The sequence below is a fragment of the Dendrobium catenatum genome, unplaced genomic scaffold (genome assembly GCF_001605985.2).
Source record: "Dendrobium catenatum unplaced genomic scaffold, ASM160598v2 fragScaff_scaffold_1211, whole genome shotgun sequence".
In the NCBI taxonomy this organism is placed as follows: domain Eukaryota; kingdom Viridiplantae; phylum Streptophyta; class Magnoliopsida; order Asparagales; family Orchidaceae; genus Dendrobium; species Dendrobium catenatum.
Window position 1 is genome coordinate 106,290 of NW_021319673.1, and position 13,555 is coordinate 119,844.

General features: G+C 35.0%; 1 protein-coding gene across 5 annotated transcripts in view; it reads left to right on the forward strand.

Annotated features, from left to right (window-relative positions):
- Positions 1-12,102, forward strand: part of LOC110099268 (BTB/POZ and MATH domain-containing protein 3) — a 39,216-nt gene extending 27,114 nt beyond the window's left edge. The window contains exons 3-5 of one of the 5 annotated variants that reach the window (XM_028699056.1): positions 7,648-7,924; positions 11,449-11,681; positions 11,844-12,102. In XM_028699056.1, coding sequence (XP_028554889.1) covers positions 7,648-7,924; positions 11,449-11,642 — 471 coding nt within the window. In that variant the 3' untranslated portion in view covers positions 11,643-11,681; positions 11,844-12,102. Of the gene's footprint in view, positions 1-7,647; positions 7,929-10,228; positions 10,463-11,448 lie in introns of those variants that run through there. The other 4 variants (XM_028699057.1, XM_020826364.2, XM_020826365.2 and 1 more) reach the window with 4 other exon arrangements.
- Positions 12,103-13,555: the final 1,453 nt, after the last annotated feature.

Consider the following 13,555-nt stretch of genomic DNA (forward strand, 5'->3'; position numbering starts at 1 on the left):
CGTCTGGCCATATGTCTGGGGATGGTATGTTGTGCTCCTCTTCAGGATTGTCCATTGTAAATAAAACAGCTCATTCCAGAAATGATTGAGGAACACCTTGTCTCTATTTGATACAATGGATTTTGAAAATTCATGTAAGCACACCACCTTCTATATGAAAGTAGTAACCACAAAGGCCGCGGTGTTAAGTGTGATTTAGAGGGATAAAGTGTGCATACTTGCTCACATGATCCACTATTACCAGGATCACAGAAAATCCCTCCGAACGCGGTAACCCCTCATTGAAGTCTATCGTCACCTCCTCCCACACCCTCTCCGATAGAGCTAGAGGCTGTAGTAATCCTCCTAGTGTCATGGCCAAGTACTTGTGCCGTTAACACACACGACATGTCATCACTCTGCCATCTACATCTCACCACATCCCAACCTAGTATAATTCTGCGAATAGCCGTTTGTAGGTTTTACTCCAGAGTGTCCTCCAATTGCATTGCTATAAAACTCCTGCAACAGCTTAGTAGTGTACTCCAATGTTCTCAATAAGATGGATCGCCCCTGATGTAGTAGTTGGGGCCCCCAATGTGTAACCAGGATGACTATTTGGGTCTTGCAATAACTCAGCTCTGATCTTCTTTAGACCCGCATCATGTTCGCTCTCCCGTCTCAGGGCTTCACAGACTAGGACCATAGGTACTGATAAAGCTGTCAAATGTGGTTCGTTCTTCTTCCTCAATAATGCATTCACGACATTGTTTTCCAATCTTGGGTTGTACTAGATCTCAAAATCATATCCAAGTAATTTGGATAGCCACCTTTGATGCTTCTCAATCACCATTCTATGCTCTAGCATAAACTTCAGACTCCTCTTGTTTGTTTCGATGATAACGTGTCACCCTAAAAAATAAGAAGATTTTTTTTATAAGAATTGGTTTAGATGTAAAACTGTGAAAATTGGAAAAGATATAAAGAGATTTGTAAGGAGTCTAAGAAAATAATTTGTGATGCAAAGATTTTTACTTTTAATGATTTATATGATATTGTTACGCCGGCCCATCCTGGGCCGGCTGGACCGGTCCACCCTGGACCGGTCTTGGCTTACAGCCGGCGGAAGAAAACAGCCAGGGAGGGGGCGGAAACATCAAGGGGGGCCCACTTGATGTAAATTCAATTTTGGGAGGGAATATTTGAATGAGAAGGGTAATTAGGTAAATTGTAATCCTCCTTTCATGTTTAATTAGGAGGAATAGGGGGAAGAGAGGGTTATCTTGAATTTGAATCATTTTTGAGATCTAGGGTTTGTGTTCTTGGGCTCTAGGCTACGGCTAGAGATTTGGAGAGTTTTTCCTTCCTCTCGAATTGAAGGAAAGTTGTATCTTGCAAGTGCTTTTCATTTCTCATTAAATAAAAGTGTTTGCTTTGTTTCTCTTACGTTTTCTTCTTCGTTTTCTCTCCGAATCCACTGTTTTTGGCTGTTTTCTTGTGTGGACAGCAGTTTTCATCCTAGTTCTACTTGGTTCTTGGTGTGAAACACTTGGAAATCCAAGTGTTTCCTATCAGATATATTAGATATTAAAGTGGGTGAAAGATATATGTATAAGTAGCCAAACAAAGATATATGAGTAGTAAGGATTTAGTTCAAGTGAAGTGCATTAAAGATGAAAATTAAGAAGTGTTTTTCTTAGAAGAGGATATTCAACAAAGGTAGATGATATATTTTGCTAAGCTTTTTAATGAAGTTTGTGAAAATTCGATTGACTTTAATGACCTTAGCAGTTTAAATGAAAATAGAGATTTTTATTTTTATCGATGTATTAGTAAAACTCAAGTTATGGAGGCTTTAAAGAAAATGAAATGTGGAAAAACTGTTGGACCTTATGATATTCCAATAGAGGTGTGGAAAATGCTTAGGAGATGAAGGATTTCTTGGCTTACTAAACTTTTTAATATTATTTTGAAGATAGAAAAGATGCTAGATAAGTGGAGATTAATGAGTGTGTTGATTTCTATTTTTAAGAATAAAGATGATGCACAAGATTGTGCGAATTATAGAGGAATTATGTTGATGTGTCATACTTTAAAACTATGGGAGAGTTATAGAGCATAGGTTACGTTGTGTACTAATGTTTCTCAAAATCAATTTGAATTCATGTCGGGTAGGTCTACTATGGAAGCTATACATTTATTGAGAGGTTTGATGGAGAAGTATGGAGAGAATAAGGAGGATCTACATATGATTTTTATTGATTTAGAGAAAATATATGATAAAAAAGTTCTAAGAGAAGTGCTATGGAGAGTTCTATTTTTCTATTTCATTTGGATTACATCAAGGATCAACCTTAAGCTCATATCTTTTTGCTTTAGTAATGTATGTTTTTACTAGACATTTGCAAGAGGAACACCCTGGTGTATGTTTTATGCTAACCATATTTTTCTTGTTGATAAGAGTAGAAAGGGAGTTGAAGGTAAACTTGAATTATGGAGGTCAACCTTAGAGTCTAAAGTTTTCATTTGAGTATATCTAAAGCCGAATACATGGAGTGTAATTTTAGTAGTAATAGATCTAGTGGAGGGTTTGTGACTTTAAGCGATTAAGTCATTAGTATCTTGGGTCTATTGTTCAAAGTGATGGTGAAATAGATGTGGATATTGTTAGTAGAATTCTAGTTGGTTGGTTGAAGTGGAGGAATGGATGGGTTTGTTGTGTGATAGAAAAGTACCACTCAAACTTAAGGTAAAGATAGTGGTGAGACTTACAATGCTTTATGACGTAGAATATTGGTCATTAAAAGAAAAGCATAATATCAAGTTAAGTGTTACTGAGATGACCTTAGATGGTTTGGTCACATAAAACGGCGGACTTCCGATGACCTAGTTGATAGAGTAGATGTATTAGATTTGACTTATGTTAAGAAAGGTAGAGATAGACCTGTTTATAAAATATTAGAAATGATATTTCTTTATTAGATTTAAATGAGAGTTTGACTCTTAACAAAACACAATTGAGAAAAAATATTCATGTAGCTGACCTCATGTAGTGGGATAAATGCTTGATGTTGTTGTTGTAGTATCAATGTTATGAGCCAATAAATCAGTAATCTATTAAAGGCCACATGAAAACTATTAATCACTTTTTAAGATACCTTAAAATGACATTAGGAAAATGCTTTATTATAAAAAGTCCTTTAGCATGGAAATAAAAAATTCACATATTCTAATTGTGATAGAGATGCACTAAGCAAAAGATTCAACTTAGGTTATTATGATTATATGGAGAAGAAATAATTTATGGTATGAAGAAAAAATGTTGAAGAGGAATACAATGTAGTGACACTTGGTATTTGCGAAGAAATGTGTTAGGCCGGCTGGACCTGGACCGGTCCAGGTTTACATGAGGCGGCCCCATGGAGGGCGGAAATAGGAAAAAAAACATAGAGAGAGAGAGGGGGGCGGGGCAGGTTTGAGGGGCCCACTTTGCATTTAATTATGTATTTGGGAGGGAAATTTTGAATGAGAGAGGCTATTTTGGGATTTTGCTTGAGTCCTCTTGTGTTTAATTAGGCTTTCGAGTGAATTAGGGTTTCCCATATTGAATTTGAATGTAATTTGAAATCTAGAGTTTGTGCTTGGGCTTTAGGCTACGGCTAGAGATTTGGAGGGCTGTTTCTTCCCCTTGAATTTGAGAAACTTGTATATTTCTTTGCTTTCTCGTTATTTGATTGAATAGAAGGAGTTTGCTTGTGTTTCCTCTCCAAAAATCTGAATTTCTGCTTGGTTTCCTGCTGGTTTCTTCTTGAAAACAGCAGATTTCTCGCTGTTTTCCCCCTATTTTGGTTAGGTTTGCTTGCGAACTCAAGTATTACCCTTAGGGTTACTTGCAAACTCGAGTATTTCCTATCAAAATGTCGCTAAAATTTTTTTCCAAAGAACTAAACTATGAAGTGAAAAAACTCTTAAAGTGTATTGCGATAATCAGACTACTATAAGCATTGCAAATAATCTTTTCCACCATGAAATGAATAAGCACATTCAAATAAGATAGATATTTCTTCTTATAAAAAATTGGAAATAGAGAGCTTAATTAAACTATGTACCAACAAACTCTTAAATTATAAATATTCTCTACTGGGCTTTATCAAGAATGAATTTTTGATAATTTATTATGCAAACTGGGTCTAAATAACATATAGAACCCAGCTTAAGGTGAAATATTGAAATAATCATAAATTTATGACATGCACCTTTACATCCACATCAACAAAAAGGAAGTTCAAAGTTGGCCCTAATCTTTTTTGAGACTTAGATGTAGTTTATCTCATTTAGGGGGCTCAATTAAAGATGGTTGAAGCCACTGCAACACATAAGTAAAACTCACCCAACTAACAAAATTTGGTAGGAATGGATATAAGAGAATGATTATGAAATGTAAAACAAAGGTGGAATGTGATGGACCGGTCCCTCCTGGATCGGTCAATGATGGGTTGGTCCCTCTTGGACCGGCCAAATTTTACACGTGAGGCAGAACATGCTTTCTCTTGAATGAATCCTGCTCCTTTGGGTTGTGGCCCAGGGGAGAATTTGAATGAGAAGGGGGCGGCTAGGAGGGAAATTCAAAAGGGAGAGGACTAATTTGGGATTTGCTATGTATTGTATGCCACTATGCCTTAAGTATGTTGTTTATCTTATGGTTCAATTTTTATGCTTGATTTTGGCTGAATTTAGAATTGCTTAGGTTGAGAGGGCTCTAACCAGCAGCTAGGGATTTGGGAGAGCCGGATCATCCTCTCCAATTGAAGATCCATTTGTATCTTGTGTTTCTTTTCTATTTCTTTCAATAAAAAGTATTTTTGTGTGTTATTCTTCCTATTTTTCTTATTGTCGTATCCTGATTTTGTTGAAATTGCATCAACTTCCTATTAAATTGGTATTATAGCATAGATCCGGGTGGTTATGGTAGGAAGAAAGGTATAAGTGTTGGAAGGAGAGATCGGACAATTAAAATTTGATTTCGAAGAAAAAAATTCAGATTTTCAAACTCAAATTTCAGCCGTCCATGAGAAGATCGATGGAAAGCTCGCCATCAAGGAGGAGATGATGAGAAAGATGCTTGAGGTCCAAACCAAAACAACGTCGTCGGTGGAGTATCGTGAGAGGTTTGAGCACCTTGCCAATCAATTGGATTGACTTTTGAAGAATGTGCTGGAAGGGAAGTTTATTAAAGTGCTCAAACCAGAGATTCTGGTGGCAGTTAGTGGGGTTTCCTAGGGTTGACCAAGTACTACAGGAGGTTTTTAGGGGATATATCACTATAACATGGCCACTAACGAAACAATTGAAGAAGGATAATTTTTTGTGGGGATACAACACTAGTTTGTATATGGCAAATTATGATGACTAAGACTAATGACCTTTTTTTGCAGTGAATAAGGCCAATTTTTTGTCTCCTTTCCACATTTGAAGCATAAACATGGATCGATACTTATTAAAGATAAATCAATATGATGTAGAACGGAAAAACGCTTTACTATGGTAAAGGGACAAACTTCAAATGTCTCACAAAATCTGAAAATTTTCTTCAGGTTTTTATTCAAAACCTGGGAAGAATTCTCAGGTTCCAGTAGATAAGGGTCTAGAGAAGATTGAAGGAGAAGCCTAGCCTTAATAGAGAGGAGAAAAGCTGAGAAACGTGCCTCAGATTTCCAAAAAAATCTGAGAGAAAATTCTCAGATTTGAGTGGTTGGGAATAGAAAGCTGAGAGCAAAAACTGTTACATGTTTTGGGAAATTTCAGCCTGCACTTGAGGAGAAAAGCTCAGGAGAAAATTCCCATCCACTCTTACGGGCTTGAGACTTATGGCTGCAGCTTTTGGAGGAAGAGAGCTCTTATTTCCTAATTCTCATCTCTAGAATTAGGAAATAAACTAAAGCCTAGATGTGAAAACAAAAATTCGGCCAAGGTGGGATTTACAGCAAACAGCAGGTTTTCCAAGTGTGGTAGGTAGGGAGCCAACAGCAGGTTGGCTTGCCAAATCTTTCCCAAGAGGTGCCTGTTCTGTGGACAGATTTCTTTGAGGAAATCAAAGGAGGGGAGGCGGGAAGCTGGGAGGATTTAACAGGGAGAGGAGGTGACGGGATTGATAGGGGGCGGGTGAGAGAAAAGCGAAAGAAGGGAATTTAATTTCTAAATCAATGATTTGATTTAAGAAGTAACTGAATGCATTGGGGAATTAATTGGTCGGGGAAAATAGGAAATTCAGTTAATTAAAATCCATTTGAATTTGAAAATCCAAATTGATTTAATTACTTTAATTGGCTCTTAATTAAGTAAAGGAAGGAGGAAGAGGGGCCGGCCTAGGAGAGAGGAAGGGAGAGGGGTTTGATTTCAAATAAGTGGGCCCCAATTACTTAAGTGAATTAATCCTTAAAACTGAAATTAAATTTCAGATTTAAAGCTACGATTAATTCCTTAATTAAAGGGAGGAAATTGAGGGGCATTTAACTCCTAATTCAAATTTGAATTTTGAATTGGAGAGTTAAAACCTTCCAAATGTGGATCAAACCTAATTAGGAAAAATTTCAAATTTGAAATTTGAAATCCAAAATTTGTCATGGGTTTATGATTTCAATTGAGCACTTTCCAAAAATAGGTGAGAAAGAAATTTGAATTTCAAATTTTGAATAATTTAAATTTCAAATTAATTCCTAATATCATGCACTCCTAATTAGGAAATCCAAGGAGAGAGGGGAAAGGATGAGGCCGGCGGATAGGGAGCCATGGCCGGCGGTTTGTGGTGGATTTTCGGGTGAGGTGACCGGCGGCTTTTGGTGGAAATGGGGACGACGATGGTGGACGGAGGTAGAGGACGACGCAACAAGAATGAACCAAAGAAAAAAAACAAAGATAAAACGAAAGCTAGAAAATAAGAACCGCGAGCCTCGGACTCTTCCGAAGACTGACGGGTGATCCGTTGCCCTTCTCCAATGGACTTCAAATCACGAGCCCGGACCCATCCTGCGGCTGGTGACATCTTCGATTCCTTCCCATAGGAATCTCACTCTCGTTCTCTCTCAAGAAGAACACAAAAGTGAAAAACACAAAATTTTTCATATCAAATTAGCCATCCCATTACAATAGATTAAGGCCTTATATATAGGCCATAACATGAGAAAATCAAAATTACAAAAATGCCCCTTAGGCCAAGACACTCACATAAACTATCCTAGGGGTAAAATAGGAAAATACATAAAACAAGAGCTAAAATTCTGAAAATAATACATAAATTAAAATTTAAATAATGCCCGTCGATTTACGACGCCGCCTGTGATAGATGCGCCAAATCTTCGTACCGATGTCCGCATCACAATATCTGGATCAATTTTTAATAGTCTTGTTGCATTTAAGCAGCCCTTGAGTTGGATCTTGTGCCAACTTTTATTCCAACTGTTTTTTTTTTCCTTTAAAATTTTACTTGAACAGCTCCAAAGCATTTAAAAAAGGAACTGATTTTGTTTCTCTTTCTTCCACTCAAGCTGGGTAATATCATTGAGTTTCTTATTGTTCTTGCAATAATGCTTATGTGCATTTGGGAAAGTGAAGTGTTTTCAACTGAAGTGTATTCAAATTGTGGCATTTAACTTATCTTTTTGTTTTCAGGCCATGCTTATATTTATGTATTCTGATGAGCTTCCTGATGTTGTTGAGCTGACTGGATCAATTTCAATGTGCACATCAATCAATATGGTGCAACATCTATTGGCTGCTGCTGATAGATATGGACTAGAGCGGCTTAAATTACTATGTGAAGGAAAATTATGTCAGGAAATCACTGCAGATACGGTAGCACCCACATTGACACTAGCAGAACAGCATCAGTGTGCTCACTTGAAGTCTGTCTGCCTAAAATTTACTGCAGCTAGAGAAAATTTAGGAGGTGGGTATGATCTCAATATCTTAGCTTTGCATCTTCCTGATTTCAATCTATATATAAGCCTTTTTCTCTGAAGTAAATAGGAACATACACTCTCATATTTAGTGGAAACCATTGAATCCTTGGAACAACACAAAATATACTAATAGGATCATAGAAGTTCAGGCAAATTTCTTGTGAGCTTCGCTAGTATTTTCCTGAAAGAGCTTTCATGAATAGTATCCTTGTAATGCTTCTTCTGAATTTAAAAAGTGGGGTTTATTTGTGTCATTTTTTATAGTAATGAATGATTTTTTTTCCATATAAAGTCATACTGTAGTGGGATAAAAGCTTGTTGTTTTTGTTGTTGAAATCATAATGTAGTCTGTACTATTTATGATGGATAAACTCATGTTTTATTAATTATTCATTGTGATGCCCGAAGTTACTCATGTATTCCTTAGCAGCATGGAAAAGCTTTATATTGTTGGCTGTAGGGTGTTACAACAATGTGGGGGAGGCTTTTTGTTATTCTCAGAGCCGGGGGAAGCTTTATACTTTCTTTTAGAAACTCTGTTTTATGGTACTGGGCAATGCGGTGAGCAATTTGCTTTGATTTGAGAGATAGGTGCAAATAGTTAGAGTATTGAAGATGATTTAGTTTTTGATGATTATATAAATTCATTTTGAGGATATAAAAAGAGTATTTGAAGCAAGTTGATCAAACGTATGTGCAAGAGATTAAGTTCTAATAAAACAAAGCCTAAATATTAAGAGAACGAGACTATGAAAACAAAGTAAGATATGTAGAGCTATAAATATTCAGTGATGGGAGATGACTGAGAAGAGTTTATAGATTATGATGAAGATGGGATAGATGCAATGAAGATTAAATTATTCCTAGTCTATGCATAATTAATTAAAATATTCTTGTTTAAAGTAATCTTTTTAGCAAGTTTTAGATTTGAAATACAATTGAGCTTGAAAATTCATTTTTTTCCCGACATGGTTTAATCTTATTATCATTTATGCTCTTTAGAAGTTTTCCTCGTTATTCAATAAATTATGCCCATATAATTATTTTTTGAGATTATGTGTATACGTAAATCTCTCTCTCTCTCTCTCTCTCTCTCTCTCTCTCTCTTCATATATATATATATACACGCTAACTTGCCATTCAATTATTTAAGGAGGATTAAAACTATTTCCTTCACACGTTTGTTAAAAAGCCTAACTTTGGTTCCTTAGTTTTTTTTTCTTTCTTTTTTTTAATATGAACCACCAAGGGAAGAACCGCAACCTTCTCTCTCTTCTTCTTGCTCATAGCCAACTCTTCTTATTGTGCGATTTCAAGAATAATGGAAAGAATAAGGCAGGTATGGCCTAGTGAAAGGAAGTAGTTCAAAGTAAAGAAGCTATTGGAGACAAATAGAAATAAATAAGAAGTCAGCCTTAGGGGGGTTGGTTTGTTCAGGTTGAGGAGTTGAGAGTATCGTGGACCATATGTTTGTCAGGAAAGATATAAGGGTAATAAAGTTGGATAACTAGCATAGTAGAACTCAGGTAGGAGTTCATAGATGTTAGGAGAAGGGCAACCTGAGAAGGAGAGTTGAGTTTCAGAGTTGGTGGCGGGTTAAAGGAGAATGCAGAAAGAGTTTGAAAGAGGAGAGCCAAAGAACTTAATGTAATATTTTTTTTATGTGGTTTTGACAATGGTGGAGGCAAATAATTGAGTATGTATTGTTGTTTGGATTTAGATGGGAGAGGGGAGGAGAACGATCAGAAGATAGGATGGAGCGTGAATCATTTTGGTAGGGTTTTAGTTGAAGAAAAATAGTGGAGATTGAGCTTAATAAGTAATAACCAAAGTAAGATGGGGTGGTATTTTTTATGTTGCTTAAAAATTTGAGTGGTGGATTAGTAAATCAAAAGCGTTTGAGATCTGTAAATAGGGAAGATTTAAATGTAATGTATTTACACCCCATTTTTTTTTTTTTTGTGCTATGGTGGTGCCACTGCCTCGATCAACCATATTGCCTTGACTGTGTTTGATGCTTTTAAAATCACTAAAGCTGTGAGCAACTTGGCAGTTGGTTTTGTATAGATTCTCATAGAGTTTTATTTTGAATATAGTTTTTCTATTTAAATGTATATAATAGGCAAAAGCTGTGAGCAACTTAGCAGTTGATTTTGTATAGATTTTCATAGAGTTTTTCTATGAATTTAGTTTTCACATTAATTGGCTTCTGAAGTTTTTTTTTTTTTGGCTTTAGCTGATGTCAGCAATAATTACGCACTCCCCTTGACAAATAAAACTCTCAATTGCAGGCACAGTTTTATGCAATTTCAGAAAATATTTACTTATATCTTATTCAAGGAAGCATCAGAATATCACCAAGGCTTATATGTTAACTATATTTAATCATGACCTGAAAATGATCTCATTGTAAAGATAGCCATATGAATGTTTAATGCATCCTCTGAGGACAAGAAAGAGTTAATAATGCTTATATTCAAATCATTAAGGATATGTATATAGAAATTGTTATTTGTGTTTGAACACAATGTGGTTCGATCAAGTATTTTCTATTTTAGTTGGATTATCAGTTTTAAGCTCATTTCTTTTTTGCTTTAGTCATGAATGTTCTTTCTAGACATTTGCAAGAGGATATACGTTGGTGTATGCTTTTTGTTGATGATATTCTTCTTATTGATAGGACTAAAGTGGAAGTTGATGTAAAACTTGAATTATGGAGATCAAACTAAGAATCTATAGGTTTTTTCATTTGAGTAAATTTAAAATCGAATACATGGATTGTAATTTTAGTAGTAATATATCTAGTGGTGAGATTGTAGATAATTATCTCTCATTTTAGATAATTATAGTAGAATTTACTTGATGCTTTTTGTTATTCTCAGAGCCTGGGGAAGCTTTATACTTTCTTTTAGTAACTCTAGGGGTGAGATTGTGATCAAGTCATTAAAAAGAGTATACATTTTAGATTACTCGGGTCTATTGTTCAAAGTGATGGTAAAAGAGACGGGGATATTTATAGTAGAATTCAAGATCGATGGTGAAAGTGGAGGAATGCATCTGCTCTATTGTTTGATAGATAATTATCTCTCATATTTAAGGGAAAATATTATAAGATGGTGGTGAGATTTGCAATTCTTTATAGAATAGAATGTTGGCCATTAAAAGAAAATCATAAAATTAAGTTTAGTGTTTCAGAGATGAGAATGCTAAGGTAGTAAGGTGGAAGTGGCTTCAAACAAGTATATCTTTGAGAAGGTTGGAGTAGCTCCAGTGGCAGATAACATTAGAAGGAATCTTCATATTAGATGGTTTGATTATGTAAAATATTAGGCTTCTAATGATCCTGTTAGGAGAGTAAATGTATGAGATCCGGCTTATGTCAAGAAATGTAACTTGATTAAAAGTAGTACAAATGTTTGTGGTGTTGTTTTTTCGATACATAATGAATGAACTATTTTCTCTGCCGCTATCTTGTTATATTTCTCTTATTCAGAGCATGTCATTGTGGCAGCTGTGCTGCAGACTGAAGGCTTTGAATACTTGGAGCAGTCATGCCCATCGCTGCTGTATGATATTCTGGCCACCGTAGCAGCAGACGAGGATTCGACTCATGCTAGCAGGAGAAGGAGCAGTAGCAGCTACTTAGGCCTCACTCTGATGGATGGTGTAGATTCAAGCGGGAGGCGAACAAGGCGGCGTTTTTAGTAAGCAAACAAATTGTAACACTTTGTAACCCTAAACCAGGTAGGTCTGTCTGTAGAGTTCATAGTTTTCTGTTGCCGCCTCCTTCATAAACACAATCAAATCCTTCTGTTCTTCCAGTGGAAATAAATCTTTTCCTATTGCAACTCTTTTTTTGTGCGTAGTAATTGTGCGCTTTAATCTCTATATTGTTCATTTATTCAGAGGGGCGTAGCTGATGGCAGTTAACCAACTTGCATTTCGATGGTCTTCGTTGCTCTTCTCCCAATGATGACGAATCTTGTAATGAACTTCGTGTATTCATTTGAAGGACTGTTTGTGTTTAGTGGTGTTGGGGTATTTCAGAATGTTTTAGATATTTGGTAAACCCTGTCTCGCCTGGCAAGTAGGCTTAACCATGGTCATCATAATCCTATCAGAGCTAAGTTGATTGCTCTATTAATGAAATTTTCTTTTAAACTTATATCAGAGCTAAGTTCTGCCAAAATTTATATTAAAATGAGCTTTCAATAGTATCAATCAGAGATTTCTTGTGCTAATACGGGGAACTAAAAGCATCCCTTAACAGTTTATCAAAGCTTGCATCTTTGATTTATAGTTCCCTGTGATCAATAATAATGGAGACAAGTTTTTTTTTTTAATCGTTATATACTCAAATTATTGGTTGAGATCTCCCATTGAAATTTAATATTTGATTTATCTTTTTTGTGAGCTCCTGTGATCTTTTGATCCTCATGCTACCAATATTTTGAAATCTTATGATGGTTCTTAGGCTATGAAGATGTTACACTATTTGAAGAGATTTTGTAATTAATTTTAAATTGGTTTGTTGCTCCTAAAAAAAGAGAAATTATTACGTGCGGCTCGTCCAAACTTATTGAGTATTTTGTAAGTATTTATTGATTTGTGGAATATTTAGCAAATTCAACCAGTTTTCTTCATTTGGATTTCGCTCATAATAATTTCTCTAAACAGAGAGGAGAGAGATGGGAGAGTTTGCTATTCATGAAAGAAATAGAAATGAAGTTTTTCTCGTTGTTGGTAGGGAGAGATCCTACCTTAAAAAAGGGTGAAGTCATATTTTTGGTTCAAATAAGAAGAGAAATTTTGGGCTATAATAGAGAAAAGCTTTTATTTAGGCTCTTACAATAGAGAATAGGAGAGAGTAGTTGTAATATCAAACATCTCATATGTGTCTAGTTCTCATCTTCATAACATATAATTATATTTTTTTCTTGATATTTGAAATGTATAAAGTGGTATATCCATCATCCTTATTAATTTTATATAAAATTTGACCTCTTTATGTACCCTTATTAAAATTTAGTGAATTATTTGATTTTTTAATGGCTATTGATATCATATGTTTTTTTTTTTTAAATACATTTGCTATTAATTAGACAAATATAAAAGTATACAACTAAAAATTTCTTTTAAATGGTGATAGAATAGAAGCCATAATTCTTAAGAAAGTACTCTTGGCCTTTATTAATCTTATAGGCATCACTATCATTTATTAAAAATAAAATTAGCTTTTTCATTCATTATTTCATGCTTAATTGATGATGCAACTATTTAGATCAATCTTTGAGAGAATAATTAAATTGGTTGTCACATGTTGCAAGTTATTTGATTGTTGTTTGAAAATTTGATACTCAGTTGTAATTTTATTTTTCATTTGATTATTCACACATATTCTCTAAATTTTATTTTTTGTGTAATTGATGCAATCACAACACAAGGACTAATGATCTCAAAATATTTAACTAAACAAATTCAAACCACTATCCATATCAGATCAATATATTTTTTAGGGTTTAAGGTGAGTTTATCATTCTCGATAACTACGAACACACATTACAATCATAATCCATAGCAATCATAAAATCATGATACGAAGTTCTTAAAAATATATA